The sequence below is a fragment of the Microcaecilia unicolor genome, chromosome 5 (assembly GCF_901765095.1).
Source record: "Microcaecilia unicolor chromosome 5, aMicUni1.1, whole genome shotgun sequence".
Classification (NCBI taxonomy): domain Eukaryota; kingdom Metazoa; phylum Chordata; class Amphibia; order Gymnophiona; family Siphonopidae; genus Microcaecilia; species Microcaecilia unicolor.
Window position 1 is genome coordinate 124,833,005 of NC_044035.1, and position 17,511 is coordinate 124,850,515.

The window sequence follows — 17,511 nt, forward strand, 5'->3', positions numbered from 1 at the left end:
CTGCAGTGCCCGCAAGGTCCCCCTGCTCCGGAAGGCACATGTGACGGCCCGTCTGAAGTTTGCCAGTGAACACCTGGATGATGCCGAGAGTGATTGGGAGAAGGTGCTGTGGTCAGATGAGACAAAAATTGAGCTCTTTGGCATGAACTCAACTCGCCGTGTTTGGAGAAAGAGAAATGCTGCCTATGACCCAAAGAACACCGTCCCCACTGTCAAGCATGGAGGTGGAAATGTTATGTTTTGGGGGTGTTTCTCTGCTAAGGGCACAGGACTACTTCACCGCATCAATGGGAGAATGGATGGGGCCATGTACCGTACAATTCTGAGTGACAACCTCCTTCCCTCCGCCAGGGCCTTAAAAATGGGTCGTGGCTGGGTCTTCCAGCACGACAATGACCCAAAACATACAGCCAAGGCAACAAAGGAGTGGCTCAGGAAGAAGCACATTAGGGTCATGGAGTGGCCTAGCCAGTCACCAGACCTTAATCCCATTGAAAACTTATGGAGGGAGCTGAAGCTGCGAGTTGCCAAGCGACAGCCCAGAACTCTTAATGATTTAGAGATGATCTGCAAAGAGGAGTGGACCAAAATTCCTCCTGACATGTGTGCAAACCTCATCATCAACTACAGAAGACGTCTGACCGCTGTGCTTGCCAACAAGGGTTTTGCCACCAAGTATTAGGTCTTGTTTGCCAGAGGGATCAAATACTTATTTCCCTCTGCAGAATGCAAATAAATTCATATACTTTCCATAATGTGATTTTCCGGATTTAATTTGTGATGTGCTATCTCTCACTGTTACCAATAACCTACCCTTCAATTATGGGCTGCTCATGTCTTTGTCAGTGGGCAAACTTACAAAATCAGCAAGGGATCAAATACTTATTTCCCCCACTGTACATTGACAGTCGCCTGCATTTATACCATCTCTATGGCTGGCTAAGTGCTCATGCCCAATTGCATATGGCTATGTGCTTATATACCCACTTATGCTAGGTGTCTACTTTCCTCTATTGAACAGGCTCCCAACAAGTGTCCCTTTATAGAACGGCCCTCTTAAAGTTATATCTGCAGTTTCTGTGGGCTACTTATATGTATAACTTATATAGGAGGGAATTCAATAAACGTGGAAAAAAAACACTGTTCTATAAAGGGCCTTATATAGAAAAGCACTTAGGGGCATAATCCTGCGCCTTACTTTTGGTCGCTGGATTTAAGCCCAAGTTAGGAATGCTTAGGCCAAATTCTATAATTTCCTGTGCAACTTTTTGCGCTACAGATATGCGCTACAGAATTTGGGTGCCGATCCTTATACAATAGTATGCACAATTTCTAATCAAAGCCAATTAACTGCAATAATTGGTTGTTAGCGCCCAAATTTTGCTAGTTAAGGGCTCGTTAATAAATTCAGTTGTGCACACATCTTGGGAGCACACTCAAATTTCAGCGTGCAATTTTGGGCACGATATATAGAGTCCAGGGGATAGGGGGAATTCTTAAATGGCACCTAAAGTTAGGTACGAATTAGGCACTAAACTTTTGGCATAGAAATGGGAGTTAATGGCTGTTAGGCGCCAAAATGGGATGAAATGGCAGTTAGGCACCACAGTGCATTTGACGCTATTCTAGAACTTGGCACTTAAGTGTTCTAATGCATACCTGCAAAGGGGGCGTTCCAATGGGAGGGGTATGTCTGGGTCATGGGAAGTACAACTAGTTCAGCACATGCTTTAGAGAATAGTTGCATTTACATGCCCAACTGCCGATTTGAGGCGCCAACATTTACACCAGTCATAGACATGGTGTAAGTGGTTGCGCCTAAAATTTGGCATGTAACTATGGACTTACGCTTAGTATTCTATAAAAAGATTTGGTACCCAACTCTACCATTACAGAATAGCTTAGCACCCAGTTTTAGGTGCTTACCTTTAGACGCCATTTATGTAATCTCCCCCAACAGTGGCTGGATATCACTGCTTAAATAGCAACATCCCTGGAACACCCCATTACCAATCCATTTTTGGAGGAATAACTTTGGCCATCTAGGGGTAATTTTATAAACTTTTTTCACATGTAGAGCCCTGTTTTATGCATCTAAAATGGTCTTTTTACAACATACCCCACAGGTATGCACGTGCTAAGAAGGTATGACCCTTGTGTAGGGGTAGAATTTGGCTGCAGCACGGGCAGCATCAAGATGTAACTGTATATCTTATAAACAAACCAACTGACATTCAGCATTAACCGGCCAAGCGCTAACCTTTAGTGTGAGACAGCCAGTTATCTTCACTGAACATTAGTGCTTAGCAGCTAACCGGCTATATCGCTTGATATAACCACCTGTGAATATTTAGCGTTTTGCCAGCCAAGATTAGTGGCCCAATTGGATCACCTAAACAGCAGTGCTATCTTTGACTTCTATAAAATTAATCGGCCAGCCTGAATATTTACTTGGCCAGTTAAGCGTAAGCCAGCTGGAAAAACCCCGGATATTCAATGCTGGTCACCAGAAATGGTCCGGTATTGAATATCCAGGTTTACCGCTGATCGCAGCACATAGCCGGCCTGCTTCCCACGGGCTGAATATCAGCCAGAAAGTGTGTACATCTGCTCCCAAGCAGGCATAAATGCCTGCAGCTTCCATTTAGCCATAATTTCTGCCTTAATTTTATGACAGAGTGGCTTCTCGACTCCAAACCTAAACAGCCTGTCATAAAATTATCAAGCCAGCAACATAAAAAGTCTTCTTTGTATGTTACCACATGTGATTTCCTTGAGCTTTGCCCACAATGATGATAGTTTATCCTTCCTTTCTACCCTGAAACCTCATTCCCACATCAACAAAGCAAAGTTAAAACTCCTTTTCTATAATCTTCTATACTCAAAGAATATTTTCCTCAGAAAAGATCAAAAGGAAAAAGGGTGATATCACATATTTAGCAATAACTCACACAAAACATTTATGGGGGGAAAGCATTGGTACCAGGTTGCTTCATTCTGTGTTACTATCTAATAGTCAAATACCATATGATTCTACAAATCGCAAAAATAAACAGAAAAACACATTTAGCTAGACACAAAAACCAAGTGCTAGAAAAATAAACACTGAAACTAGACTTTCTTCTCTAAATAAAAAAGAAATATTGTACACAAACTTTACATGAATAAAACAAGCTTTTTGTTCCTTCCAGCTAGTAATGTTCTCCTGTAGATTCATTGGATGTAATGACTGTGTATTTCCTTTTAAGTTCAAACAATAAAACACTCACATCTTAAGAGCTAAAACCCCACATTTCTCTGCTCAAAATGTCAAGTGTTAATGGCACATCTCCGTTCATTCTTAGATTACTGTCAGCATGCTTGGTGTCATTAGAAAAGCTTCAGAAGACTCACACTTTATTGCCATCTTTGTCCTTATTATACAAATAGAAAGGCTCCTTTTTGTTCTAATAGGCAGGAGTCCTGCAGTACTGCCACTGTGCATGTTAACATTTTTGACAACTGCTATAACTGTCTAATTGTATCAAATTATACCGCTTCCTTCTCCTCTTGGTACTGTCAAATCTTTTCCGTGTCAACCTCCTCTGTGTGAATCAAACAAGGCTGAACACACAATTCAACTGCCCCAGCTTTTCCCTCTGTGTTTACGATGCCTTTAAAAAGCTGACTTCAAAAAAAGGGAATCCTTGAAGTATGAAGGAAATTTCGGAAGGGGTAGGGAGGGGGGGGGGGAGTTGAGTTAGGTGTAAAGGTGGTAATATAGCAGAATGGTTCATATGGGGTAATACTAGATTATAGGAATGGGGGAGGGATGGGAGAAAAGTAAAAAACAAAAATTCTTCTTTGATGATTGAGTTGAATGTTGTAAGTTGGTAAACATGTTACGAGATTCAATGGTTATATTTGGAATTTTGTGGTCATGTCTTGTATGCAGTATCATCAATAAAAAATTATTAAAACAAAAAGCTGACTTCAAAATGTCAAGACTTTATCATTCCAGTTTACTAAGCAGCACTAGCAGCTGTCCATGAACTAGTGCTGACACGGCCCATTCACTTTGAATGGGCCGTGTTGGCACTAGCGCATGGACAACCGCTAGCGCTGCTTCATAAACAGACCCTCAGAAGTTCACATCATGATTTTGGACAAAAATGTCTCTTCCTTCTTTCTGCTTCGTCTTTAGTCTTCAAGGTTGACAGCGACTTTATGGTCATACAGAGGGAAAACTATGTTGGGTGCTGTGCTGAAAAACCAACTTACACGGGCCACCTATAAGAACTCCTATTTCCAGCAAAAGTGTACCAGTACCCTCACCATCCAGAGCGGTATTTAAAAAGAACTGGAAAAAAAAAAACCCTCTCTCAGAGCTGTGCAGGAACAGCCTTACACTCATCTTTTCTTTGAGCTGCTTGCAAGAGCCTATGCTATTTTCTCTAGTAATTCCCCTCTCCTCTTTTGGAGATGTCAGTGATCTACCTAATGAAATTACTGTCAATTAAGGCTTGAAGCTGGGCCCAAGAATTACAGGGAAAACCCACAAAACGCAACATTTTCAGACTGATAATTATCCATAATATTAGTACAGTGGCTGACACCATTAATATATCCCAAGTCAGCAATTCATTGACTCTTCTGCTCTGAAAGAGTTATTACGAATAGACGAAATGCTTAAAGCAGTGGAATTTATTCAGTTATAAAAATGAGCAATATAGAGAGCAGTAGGAAGCTAAATTGTTTTGGTTTTTATGTTGCCATGATTAGAAATTCAGTTGCTAATGCATTTTATCTGTTTAAAAAGTTTTCTTTAATGTTCGAGTCATCAAATTAGTTAGCAGCTGCTTGGCTCAAATAATTGCTAGTGAATTGTTCTCTGGTAAAGATGCTGCAGGGTATGTATGAAAGTAACCCATGCCAGGGAATCTAGAATGTCTACAAAGGAGTGGAGGAGTATCCCGGTGGTTAGATCAGAGAAGCCAGAGTTCAAATCCCATTGACTTTGGGCAATATAATTTGGATTCTATATATGGCACCCAGATTTGAATGCTCAAATCTGGGGGGGGGGGGGGGGGGGGGGGGGGGCACCCAAGATGCGCACACAAATTAATTGAGTAATGAGCCCTTACCTAAATTGGGAGCTAACAGCCAATTGCTGAAATTAATTAGCACCAATCAGGATTTGCATATGCATCTGGCTGTGTGCTATTATATAAGGCATGGTGCCTAGGTATTAGTAAGTAATTCAAAAGGAGGTGTGGCCATAAGCATGTCAGGAGTGTTCCAAAAGGTTGTGCGTGTAGCTACAGAATACTGCCTCAGGGCACCTAACTTGGGTGCCAGCATTTACACTAGATTTCAGCAGATGTAAGTCTAGCACCTACAGTTAGGCTCGGGAATTGGAGCTAAACATTATTCTACAAGGGGTGATTTTTCTGATGATGATTTTAGAGTACCATTTATAGAATTCCTCCCTTAATAGGCGATTCTAGAACTTGGCATCTCTAGTTAGACAAACTCCCCAGAATATTCAAAATCATTTAAGTAGCCAGGAACCGGGGGGGGGGGGGGGGGGGGGGCACAGCTGCGATCCGGCCCGGGTGGCAGCTGACCTAGGAACACCACTGTAAAGGTGTGAGCTAAATCCAATAAAAAATCCCTTCTGACCCCAGCTTCTCATACCTCATCACACTGTGTGATCTGGTGAGCGATTTCTTTCAGTTCCTTCCGTGCTTTCTCATCCTGGAAGTCATAGGGGAAGGTTTCAGTCCATTCCTTCAGCAGCTGGATGATTTTGGCAGCAAAGGACTTCAGTTTGGCCTAAACGGAAAGAAGATAAGCATTGAGCCAAAACATCTCCAGAATTGTAGGCCAGTTGAACAGTTATCCTTACAAAGTGGATCTGCCTGTAAACTTAGCATGTTTTCGGTAGCTGAACAGACTACAAAGCAGGGAATTAGAATACCAGAGAGTGTCTATATTTGAAGAATTTTTCACAGGTGACACCAGCTCTGTGGTTATTGGAAAATAGATCTTGTTAAAAATGGAGTAGGAGCAGGAGAAAAGGAGGTTCCACAAAAATGAAATCAAGACCGTATACAATCAAGAAGATAATCAGCTTTTGTAGGCTTACCAGCTATTTTGATATGTTGTAAATTTCAATATGGGAAAAAGAAAATCAGTTGATTCCTCTGGTTTTTGTTAAACTGCTGTTATTTACTGTGTTAATGTGTATATTGGTCTCTGTGACAACCTACAGCAGACTTATACATTAAATGTTTAGCTGTTATAACCCTTAAAATAGTTGAGTTTCTTGAAATTTGTGGTTCCATTAAGCATTAGTCAAAGGCCTTTTGCGTCATAAATCTTAACGGTTTCCCATGCCAACACAGCCACAACAATGCTAGATCATTTTTAGTTTCAACATATTCTGAAAACAGAAATGTCCTTAGTAGGAAACCCCAATCTCAGTGCAAGTTTCATTTCTCTAATTCATTCTTGAAGAAAGACAGGTAATGGAAAAAGGAAGTTTAAAACAGCCAGATCTATGGAAAAAAAAAACCCCATCAAAGCCAAGTTCCCCCTTGATATTGGTACTTCCCACCTGTCTCTCCTTCTAACTCGATTTATAAAACATTCAGAGGGGAATTCAAATGTCAGCCAAATTAAGACAAGTTAAAAACAGGCTGACTTCTACTGTAGTTCTAAAATAGCATCAGTGGGAAATCCCAGCTGGAAACTCCTTTCTGGAGAGAGAGCTCTTTCCCCTACTGGCTTTCATTATAAAGCAAGGGGCTTCCACCAGCTTTTAACACTCAAAGGGCAGTAGGTGGGAGAGTGCACAATGGCATTACTCTTCAAACAAACGGGGAAAGTGAATCCTAGAGGAATTATGGGGCTACATATGCTTATTTGCTGATAGTAACACTGTATGAGGGGTACTTTTAAAGAAAGAAAATAAATTCCAATAAAAATGGTCTGTATATTTTTTAATATCTCCTCACACCTGACGAACTCACCTTAAACCGAATGCCTCTTGTTTTTGTTCTGTTTGGATTTCAGCTCTGTGTTATGTGTTGGTTTCAAGTCAACACAAAAACCAGTTACAATGTTTATGTTCAGTTTAGGTTTGTCTGGTACGCACAAACATATTTCAGCATTTTAAAAATTATTTCCTTTGTAAGTGCAGCCAATAACTCGACCTCAATGGCATATCAGCAGGTGGTGTAAAGATTAATATTTTATCAGCGGCTACAATAGCTGATGTAAACAAGATGTTCCCTTTCTGTGCACACAGGACTAAAACCACAAACGACAAAAAAAAAAAAAAGCCTGCATTCCTGTTTTGTTTTGTCGCCTAGAGCTACTGTTGTGTTCTGAGTTTCTGCTGACGTGCCTGCCAGAGAAAACACAGAAGATAAGATTTCATGGAGATGCCAGTGAGGAATATGGCCGTCTAGAACCTCTGGGCATGGGAAAAGATACAAGCCAGGGTTGTTCCATCAGGCTGCACAACCCAAGTCAGCCTCAGAATGCAGGACTACCAGCATTCACTATTGGAACAATAAACCGAGGACGTGGGTGTAATATGAACCGACCGTGCTCCTTGCTTACCTCGTCACCACTGTTTGGGGAAAAGGATACTCTATATGACTTGTGGCTTTGGAAAGAAATTGGGTTACAAACTAAGGCTGTTTTTCTAAACATAAGTTGATAATTATTATTTTTCATTATTAAGTGTTTACGATGTGTGTTGGTACATCAAGGTGTGGCTTAGGATGATAATATTTATAATAAACTTAAGAAAACTTGAGGCATGAGTCATGTTATTGTTGATATTATAAAGTTGGATTCGGCATGGTTGTTTTGAAAAGTTTGTAAAGCATACAGAAAAATAGCTCTTTATTCTTGACCATTTCTTTCCCTCTCTCATATATATTTTGAGTGGGATACCAAGAATAGTTGCTACAGAGACTAGACGAATCAGTAGATGTCCCAAGAGACTCAATGGAAATATGCCAGCCAATATTCAGCTACCAGGGTTTAGTGGTTTTTGAAATGCTGGTCACTATTGGCTGAATTAGACCTGGATATCCAGTGCCAATGTCTATCTGGGCACCAGCAACCGATATCCCGGTCTTCAGTGGTGCCTGAAAATTAGATACAGCCAGTTTTCAACGTCGTACCCAGGTAACCTAACCAGCCGTTAGGACACCATTATCTCCCAGATTCTGTATATGGTACACAAAATCGTGCAGGCACCCAATTTGCGCACACAATGTAATTGAGTAATGAACCAATTAGCATTGATCACTGGGTGCTAATAATCAATTATCAGTGCTATAAGTAGAATTTAAGCACACATCTTGCTAGGCACTATTATATAAAGATGTGTGCATAAAATTCTTGCCTGTGGATCTGAAAAGGGGGTGTGGCTATGGGAGGGGCTTGGAAGGGTCATGGGCATTCCAAGAATTTACACTCACTGTTACAGAATACGGTTGATCTGAACATAATTTAAGGAGCAGGTATTTACACCAGGTAAACTCAAAGCACCGTTTGTAGAAGAGTGCTTGGTGTCCATTTTTTCAGTGCTGATTTTTTGGCACCATATACAGAATTTGGGCCTATATATGGCCCTGTTTTCCTGACTACTTCTCCAGGTACTAGCACTGGATATCAGTGGTGCCCAGATAACTTTTGTATCTACTCCAACTCCACTCCTGGACAAGATAGTGCCACAATGGTCTGCCTGGATATTCAGTGGCACTATCCGAATAAGTGCTCCTGAAAATCCAGGTATGGCCCAGTCAGTGGCTAGAAGCCTCCCTTATCCACTGAATATCGAACCATAGGTTTTTGAAGCATGAGTGACAAGTTGACGAACACATCTGTTTATTGGTCAACTTGTCACTCATGCTTCAAAAACCATATTTCCACTGATTTTTTTGTCTATGTATCGATTGATTTAGTTTTTGTAGTGTTTTCTCTCAGTACCACACTGAATATTTCCCATTCAGAATATTAATTGAATATAAAGCACATTTAAAAAGAAGTGTTTCTCATGAGATGCATAAGACAGATTTTCGACACATTTTACATAGGTAAAACTGTTCCTGCACATTAAATGCCCTTCACAGTGCATATACATTCTATCCATCAAGAAAGATTCACACACTATCTTTTCATCTGCTGAGAAAAAGGATGATCCCTGAGGTACAGGAGGTCGGTAGTATATAAATGTGAATACATTTTTTCCTGTCATTTTTGATTTAATGCTAGTATTACTAAAACCCTTCAACGCAGAATATTGTGTTATATAAAGATTTAATCCAATTTGACCTTCACCCTCCTTCCCCCTGGCTTTATCTGGCAATAAATGTGGTCACTAGGCAGTATTGCTGGAGTAAAATGAAAGCACTATTGTCACATTTTATGCCTCTGTCAGGTCTATGTAATAGAAGTTTTCTTCCATTTTGTTTCTATAGGAAAACTCCTAATATGCTGATTTTAGAGTTAGCCTTACCAGAAATTTAGCAGGTCTGAGTGGATAAATTGAATATCCTAGTTTCACTAGGCCCCTAAATCCTAAAAAGTGTGTGGCTAAAGGGGAAGATTTAGGGCAGGGAAAATAAATCAGATGAGTAGCACTGATTTCTACACTAGGCAACTATGGGGTCTATTTACTAAACTGTGCTATGGCAAGGTGCGCTATTTCTCAACAGCATAGCCTAATGTGGAAATCTTAGAATATAAGAACGTAAGTACATAATTGTTGACATACTGGGACACACCGAAGGTCCATCAAGCCCAGTATCCTGTTTCCAGCAGTAACCAATCCAGGTCATAAGTACCTGGCAAGATCCCAGAACAGTAAAACAGATTTTATGCTGCTTATCCTAGGAATAAGTAGTGGATTTTCCCAAGACCATCCTAATAATGGCTTATGAACTTTTCTTTTAGGAAATTGCCCAAACCTTTTTTAAACCCTGCTAAGTTAACTGCTTTTACCACATTCTCTGTCAATGATTTCCAGAGTTTAATTACTCGTTGAGTGAAGAAATATTTTCTCCAATTTGTTTTAAATTTACTACTTAGTAGATTCCCCCTAAGTCGTAGTATTTTTGGAAAGAGTAAACTAGCAATTCACATCTACCCATTCCACTCCACTCAGTCCATTACTGAAACATTGTGATATCCATGAACTAGGAAGCCTGGAAGTCCTTGCAAAGCAGGTCATTATTATGGAAAATGAATAATGCAGCTTGGGTTAAACCTTACAACGTGTGTTATATTTTCATGAATATCTCCCTTTTTTTGGCAGTCTGACCCCTAGTGGTAGTACTGTAAGACTACACTAGAGGACTGAGGCCACTATTTTGAGGAAGGTAGGCAACAGGGTAAGGAGCAGCCTGGGATTGCTCATGACCATCACTCCCCACCAGGGGGACCCTGGGCAGGCATCAGGATGGGGCCATTGAACAGTGGCTGCATAAAGGGTTTCAAATGGGGGGTTGGGAGCATGATTGGTGTAAATGTGAGAGCATAAATGTAAAAGCGAGCTGATACTGGCTTACGCTAGTGTTCTATAATGGAATCTGGTAGCCCAGGTGCCACCGTGGAATAGGCTCTCACATGTGGCATCAGGGTGCCTAAATGGAGGCATTCAGGTAAACAATTGCCCTTTAGTACATAAGGCCCCAAATAATACAACTGCCTTAAGATGTCCTGGGCCATTAGTTTTGGGTTCTAGCAGCTGCCAAATGAAAAATTTTGCACAGAGTTAACCTTTGACAGTAGCAGTTTCTTTTCTCCATACTGCCATGCCTAGAAGGGTCAGAGAACTGTGCTTCACCCAAACATGGAGATTTAACTTTACTTCCAGTCTCTTAATCATAGGGATGCTTCTGACAGAACTGTGCTACTAGCTACAGCAGTGACGTGCAGGAGGCAAGAATGATAAGCACTGTGGTGTGACCTCAAAACATGGCTTTCTGCCACAGCTATAACTCACATGCTACTTGAGACAGAAAAATCAGCTAGCCTTTTTTTTTTTTTTTGAGGCGGGTATGAGAACCAGGTTGCTTTGCAAACAATATTAAAACTGGTCTGAGCCTTTAACTCTGTACAGCTCATGGTTTGTTTTCAGCATAGAGACAGTACGTTGGAAGCTGTTGGTTTGGTTTCTGGCAGATGTTAATATGCATCAGTAACATTTACAGTATGTGTGTGGAATAAAAGTTTATGATCTTTAGGGAAGTATTAACTGGCAAAAAAATGTGCCAAATGTAGAAAGCTTTGCACTCGACAGAGTAACCCTGTCAGCCTATTTCAAAATGCAACCCTCTGGCCCCCGCTAAATTATACTAGAAATAGATTTTGGAGGAGAGGCACACAAATGTTCGGGGACTTGTAAGAGTTGCCTATACACATTCACGAGGTTCTCTGTGAGCTTAGGATATTCAGCTACTTGAGGTCAGCAAACATCCCAGCTAGCGTTTTTAACGTTCGCTAAAAATTAGTTCACGCTAACATTAGAGACAACCATATATTCCTTGGGGTGTCTCTAACGTTAGTGCGCCCTAAAAACGCTAGCACGGCTTAGTAAACAGGGCCCTAAAAAATAGATGTTATTTTTTAGTGATGGGGGTGGGTCAAAGTGCGGCTAGTAAGCGTGTTCTCCACTAGACATAAGTGAGCCCTTACTAACAAAATAGGTGGTGGCAGGAGCTCACACACTAATGGCCATGCATTAACGAAAAAATTAGCATGTGGCCATTAATTCAAAAAATAGAAATAGTGACCATTTTACCCATGTGGTAAAAATGGTCTTAGTGAACGGGAATGACCCATGAAAGGATGTGCTAAGGCCACTTTTTTTTACCACAGTTTGGTAAAAGGGCACCTACGTCATTGCACAGCAATGGTATACGCTCTGCCACCTTCATTTAGGCTTCTCAAGACAGAATATAGGAATCCCTGATATGGAACCCCTCTAGTTGTTTGTTATGTCAGAGTAGTTGTGGACTATTTCCAGGAAGAATAAATGGTTCTGTAACCTAGGGTAAGTCACTGCTTGAGTTTTTAAAGCTTTATAATTGGCTTCACATGCATTAATTTGTAGGTTATTATATGTGAAATTGATGTAGTGTGCACTAAATTTATAGCATTGTAACAAAATGAATGCACAATGTTAATTTGAGGTCATCCATACATGCATCTCTACCTTGGTGTATAGGTCATCCAAATAACTCTGAAATGTGCTCTCCTCCCAACCCCCCTCCCCAAAACAATGCACTTCAAGTTAAATTGAGAGAAAGATAAGCAAGAATTAAAACTCAAATGGCATTTTAGAGAACGTTCAAAGAAGTTAGGGGCCCTTTTAGTAAGCAGTAAGTGAAATTGAGCAGTTTCACTAAAAGGAGAATACAGGATGTGAGGGGGATGAGAGAGCCAGGCAATGCGGCAGCGCCGGAGACCAGCGCTGGACAAGGCTTCAGCTGGCAGGGGTTGGGGACCTCCACTAGCCAAGGTATTTGCTGCAGCAGTGGGTAGGAAGGGAGCAGCAGGGCGGGTGGCGAGGCAGCAGCAGGGCGGCAGACCAAAACTGCCCCCCACCTCAGGCTCTGGCCCCCTCCCACTGCGAGGTCTGGCTACACCCCTGTTAGCACACACTAATGTCCGCATGCTAGCAGAATAGAGCTTCCTTGCCCATTTTTGCCTCTGACACGGCCCCTCCAAATAAAGAAATAATTATGTATGTTATAGAACGAAAGGGGATTCCTGGGTGTAAACTGTGCCTAACTTTAAGTGCACCTTATAGAATAGCATTTTGTTGGCACCAGTTTTTTTCGATGCCATATATACAATTTACCCCTTAATGCAGGAAAAATGGCTCAACAGAATATGCTAAAGCATTCTGTTGTGCCATATGTACATACTAAACTTTGTACATAAAGTTAGGCATAGTTTACAGTGATACCTCGGTTTTCGTTGATAATCCGTCCGAAAACAATCAACGAAAACAGAGGCAATTATTTCCATATGAATCAATTAATTCGTTCTAGACACTCCAAAATACATACCAAAAACACATTTTATAGAGAATAAATATAGTCCCATGATGGAGCTAAAGGGAAAGGGTTAACTTATTAGCAAGGGTGTCACTTAACAGGGACAATGAGATTTGAGCACATGTGATTTTATCTTACGTGCGTTGCGTTAGACGCGCGGGGTGATGCTCACACAATGAGAAACAACGCCACAACGAGGAGAACGCATGGGTCAACCTTTCTTTTCGCAAAATTAGCAGTGAGGTCATGTGAGCACGCCGACGAAATCCGAGGCAACCAATGAAATCCGAGACAAATTTTTTGCTGAAAAAAATCAACGAAAACCGAAACCGACGATAACTGAAGTCAACAGTAAAACCGAGGTATTACTGTATAGAATAGCACTTACACCCAGGAATCCCCTCTCGTTCTATAACAACGTACATAAATGTTAGGAACTTTCCTGCTCCACCTATCACCCTCACATTTCCACATCCCCTTTTTGAACTTCCACATAAAATTTAAGCACGGATTTATGCACGTCCCAATTAAATCTAATTAGTGCCAATAATTGTTTGTTATAAAAACAATTGACGCCAATTACCTTGTTATTCAACTAAATTGCACATGCAAATTGGACGCATGCCTGAATTTGTGTGTGCAATTTATAGTGATGTTTATAGAATTACGGGATTTAGTGTGAATTAGCGCTTCATGCAGTATAATTAACAAGGCCAGCATGACAGTCACTTGTGGATTGTTACCTTTTCTGCTTCTGTCCCAGTCTCCAGTTGTTGTTTTTGTCGGACACAGATCTGTCCCACTTTAGCCAGCAGCTCACGAGGATGGATGAAGACACGGGAACTCAGCAGGAAAGTAAAGATATAAGTTCTCTGTAAAAACAGACAGGAAACATAAGAGAAACAGTTGCATAAAAAGGAAGTTGAAATGCCAAACACTTATGTGGTCCTATTTATGAGGTGATCTAGGCCATTTAAGTGCTGAATGTTGGAACTTAACCAGCCAAATGCTGAATCTGCCCCCCCCCCCCAAATACCCCCAAAATAGCAAGTTGGGCGCTAACCAGACATTTTCAGCAGTGCTAACCAGTTAAGTGTAGCTCAATATGACCAATTAGCCCCAGACCAGGAGTGAACTGACCAATAGGGCAGTGCCTGAAGGCCTGCAACAAACAGTAAGAGGCCCACTCTCCTCCAGGGTCCATCTAGTTTAACCATTTTTGATAGGTGGTTAGGGGCCCATGACCCTTATTACCCGGGAGACTAGATCGCTTTCAGTCCGCCCCTGCACCAGATAACTGATTTAACCAGCCAGGAGCCTTTCTGGCCACTTACATTGGTTTGAATATCAACCCCCTCCTTTCTAATGATTACAATACAAGAGATGAAAAAAAGGTTCTAGGCCAACATTCTTCCAGTGGCAGTCAGTGTTTCTTTCAATACTGAACATCACTAGCTAAATTAGATTTGAATATTCTGTGCTTGGCCCTGTCTAGACATTGGCACCTGAATATCTGGGTCTTCAGCAGTGCCTGGAAATTATGCAGGTGTGCCTGATATTCAGTGCTGAACTCGCATAGCTAACTGGACAATGCTAGAATGTTTTGTGCGGTCCTACATGCCAAGTTAGATATGAAGGGCACAGACATTGAATATCGCTGGTGCCCACATAACTCCCAGCTCTTCCCCGACCCCAACCCTAACTAGTGAGTGCCGTGGCGGTCACACTAGATTTTCAGCGGCAACCTGTTCTGCATATCGACCCCTTAGATTTTAGGGTACAATGATACTATTTGTATTTATGGGGGAGTGGGTACATTAGAGGGTCAGCACCCAACATTATTAGCATGAATCCATGTTGGATCCAAATCTTATGACTGTTCATTGTCACATAAGAGACCCACTGTATCTCCTTAATGCACACTGTTTTGCAGTCTTTGTTTACTAGTATCAATAAAAAGATTTAATGACTACAGAACAGCATGAAACGAAACACACATTTCACAGGACTGCTAATGAAACCCAATCCTTACAGGGCTGCACTTCATCAGGCCTTTTGTGTAAGAGGCCAAGGGCCTGCACTTATTTCTAAACCCATGGCCTCATGCCATGCTGAAAAGAAAAAAAAAACAGCAGCATGATGCATTTAAAGAGGCTTAGAGCTGTGCCCATGACATCTGTCATCAGGCAATGCCAAGTATTTTCTTTTTGGAGAAAGATGCAGAAAGTCCTCAGCCACAGAAAAGGTGCACTTTAGGAACACAGGAGCGTATGTATCAGGGGCATAGCCAGCCCTCCACTTTTGGGGGTGCCCAGGGGTGGACTTACAGGAGGGGGGTCAACACATTCCTCCCTCCTCCTCTCTTCCCCTCCCCCTCACATGCTAAACATACCTTTGCTGGCGGGGATGCCAAACAGTGGCGTAGCTGTGTGGGGCCACGGGGGCCTGGGCTCCCCCCAAATTTCCTGTGGGCCCCTGGTTTTGCTGACGGGGTCCCCAACCCCCACCAGCTGAAGCGTTGTCCAGCACCAGTCTCCGGGGCCATAGCATTGCTTGCCCTGTTCTGTCATCCCCTCACGTTCAGCATGCTCCTTTTAGTGAAACAGAGCATGTACCCCCCCACCTCAGGCTCTGGCCCCCTCCCACTGCGAGGCCTAGTTACACCCCTGATATCGAGGTCCCGCCAACCAAAGAAATACAGTTCCCTAGCCGCTCCCCTCCTTCATGCGTGCTTCTTTAATGCAGAAATCAGAGGTGTGTCTCCAGCCACCGACTCTAGGACTCCCTGAGCGTGCTCAGTTCGCGCAAGAACCAAGAATGCACGAGAAGTCCCCGTGTCGGCGGCTGGAGGCACACTGCTGACTTCTGCATTACAAGAGAATGCGAGGGGAGTGGCTGGGGAACTGTATTTTCTTTGGCTCGCAGGGCATCAGCATCCCCCCCCAGCCATTTAAAGGGGTGCTGCAGTTCTAGAGGGCAGGCCCCCCTATATCTATGCCACAGGTGTGTATATTTGAAAATGGTGCTTGTGCTGGTCTGCTTCTGAACGCTGCTGTTTTTGCAGTTGAATTTGAGCTGCTGCCTTCTGGCTCTTAGACTTGAGCAGTGTTTCTCTTTTGCCAAGGCTTTTTTCATGCTTTTTCCCACAAACAAGGTCCTGTGTCTTGGCAGCCACTAGTTTCCACGTGACAACACTTACATTTGAGAATCCTACAACCTTTTCTGTTCCTGTTTTTTTTTTTCTCTCTCTCTTTCTCTGTGGGGTGTGAGTTTACCAAATTATGTTTTCTAAACTAAATGCACACAGGCCTTACATCTTGTCTTCAGCTTGGAACATGGCATGGGATCCTGGATAACAGAGCTTTTCAGCTTAAAACAGTCCAAATGTTTATATAACTTTATTTCCTATTAGACATTTGTTTACACCGATTTGCTGAAAACCTAATGAAACACTTAACATGTTTTTATTTAGTGACAAAAAATGCATTTTAATGCATGTGAAGTCCTATTTTAGATAGGATGTGTACAATTCCCCCCATATTGTAGAGGGGCTCTGCCAAACTCAGAGCCTCATAAAATACATATAAGGATATGCCAGACTATACATTGATGTTTCTCCATATCCAGTATTAGCAACGATTTTTAAAAAGCTGCACGTGGGGTAATAAAACATGCAACTACATTCCAAATGTGTGAGATCAGCTTTTTATAATCACTGTTCCCATTTTCCATGCACACCCTGATCCTGCAGCACCAGTTCCTCCTCCCCCCCCAACCAATCACCCTGCCTGACACCAATCCACCCTGATCACTTCCAAGCCCTCTCAAAGGATTGTATAGCACCCAGCCCCTACAAAAAGCATCTGATCTCCCCCATTTCCCCCCATGACCCCCTTGAAACGATCCTCCCAGTTCATACACCCCTCCCCAAACAGCACATAATTCAGATCCCCCCATACTCCCCACTCCAACCCCCCTGCAAAAAAGAAATCCCCTGAGGATCTGTAAGAAGACCTCCTGACTCCATGATCCTCCCCCCCCCCCCCCCAGCTCTTAACATGGCACCTAAGAAGCAATTCTATAATTCGCAGCAAAGTTAAGTGGGTAGAGCGTGAATTGTATAACGGTAACTACATTCATAATTTTTTCCAGAATACTCACATAAATCAGCAATAATGTCCCAGGTGCAGCCACTTATACCAGGTCTACAGCTGCTGTCAAAGTTAGTGCCTAAATGCTGCACTTTAGCACAGAACCTATTCTGGAAGTTACATGAGTAAATGTTGGGCCCCCCCCCCCCCCCCATGCCCTGCTCATGTGAACGCTCTATGCTCTGCCCCTGTGAACACCCTTTTGCATTTACGCACCAAGGCACTTCTGCGTGTTTATTCCCAACTCTGTCCTGGAGTTAGGGCCTGAGACTGAGCTGGACCTGGGGCAGGAC

At 42.3% G+C, this 17,511-nt stretch overlaps 1 protein-coding gene across 2 annotated transcripts in view; it reads right to left on the reverse strand.

The window, feature by feature from the left end:
* Positions 1-17,511, reverse strand: part of RASGEF1A (RasGEF domain family member 1A) — a 57,083-nt gene that overhangs the window by 18,872 nt on the left and 20,700 nt on the right. For both annotated transcript variants that reach the window (XM_030203259.1, XM_030203260.1), the window contains exons 3-4: positions 13,811-13,939; positions 5,677-5,814 (exon numbers count right to left, since the gene is read on the reverse strand). In XM_030203259.1, the coding sequence (XP_030059119.1) occupies positions 5,677-5,814; positions 13,811-13,939 (267 nt within the window). The remainder of the gene's footprint in view (positions 1-5,676; positions 5,815-13,810; positions 13,940-17,511) is intronic.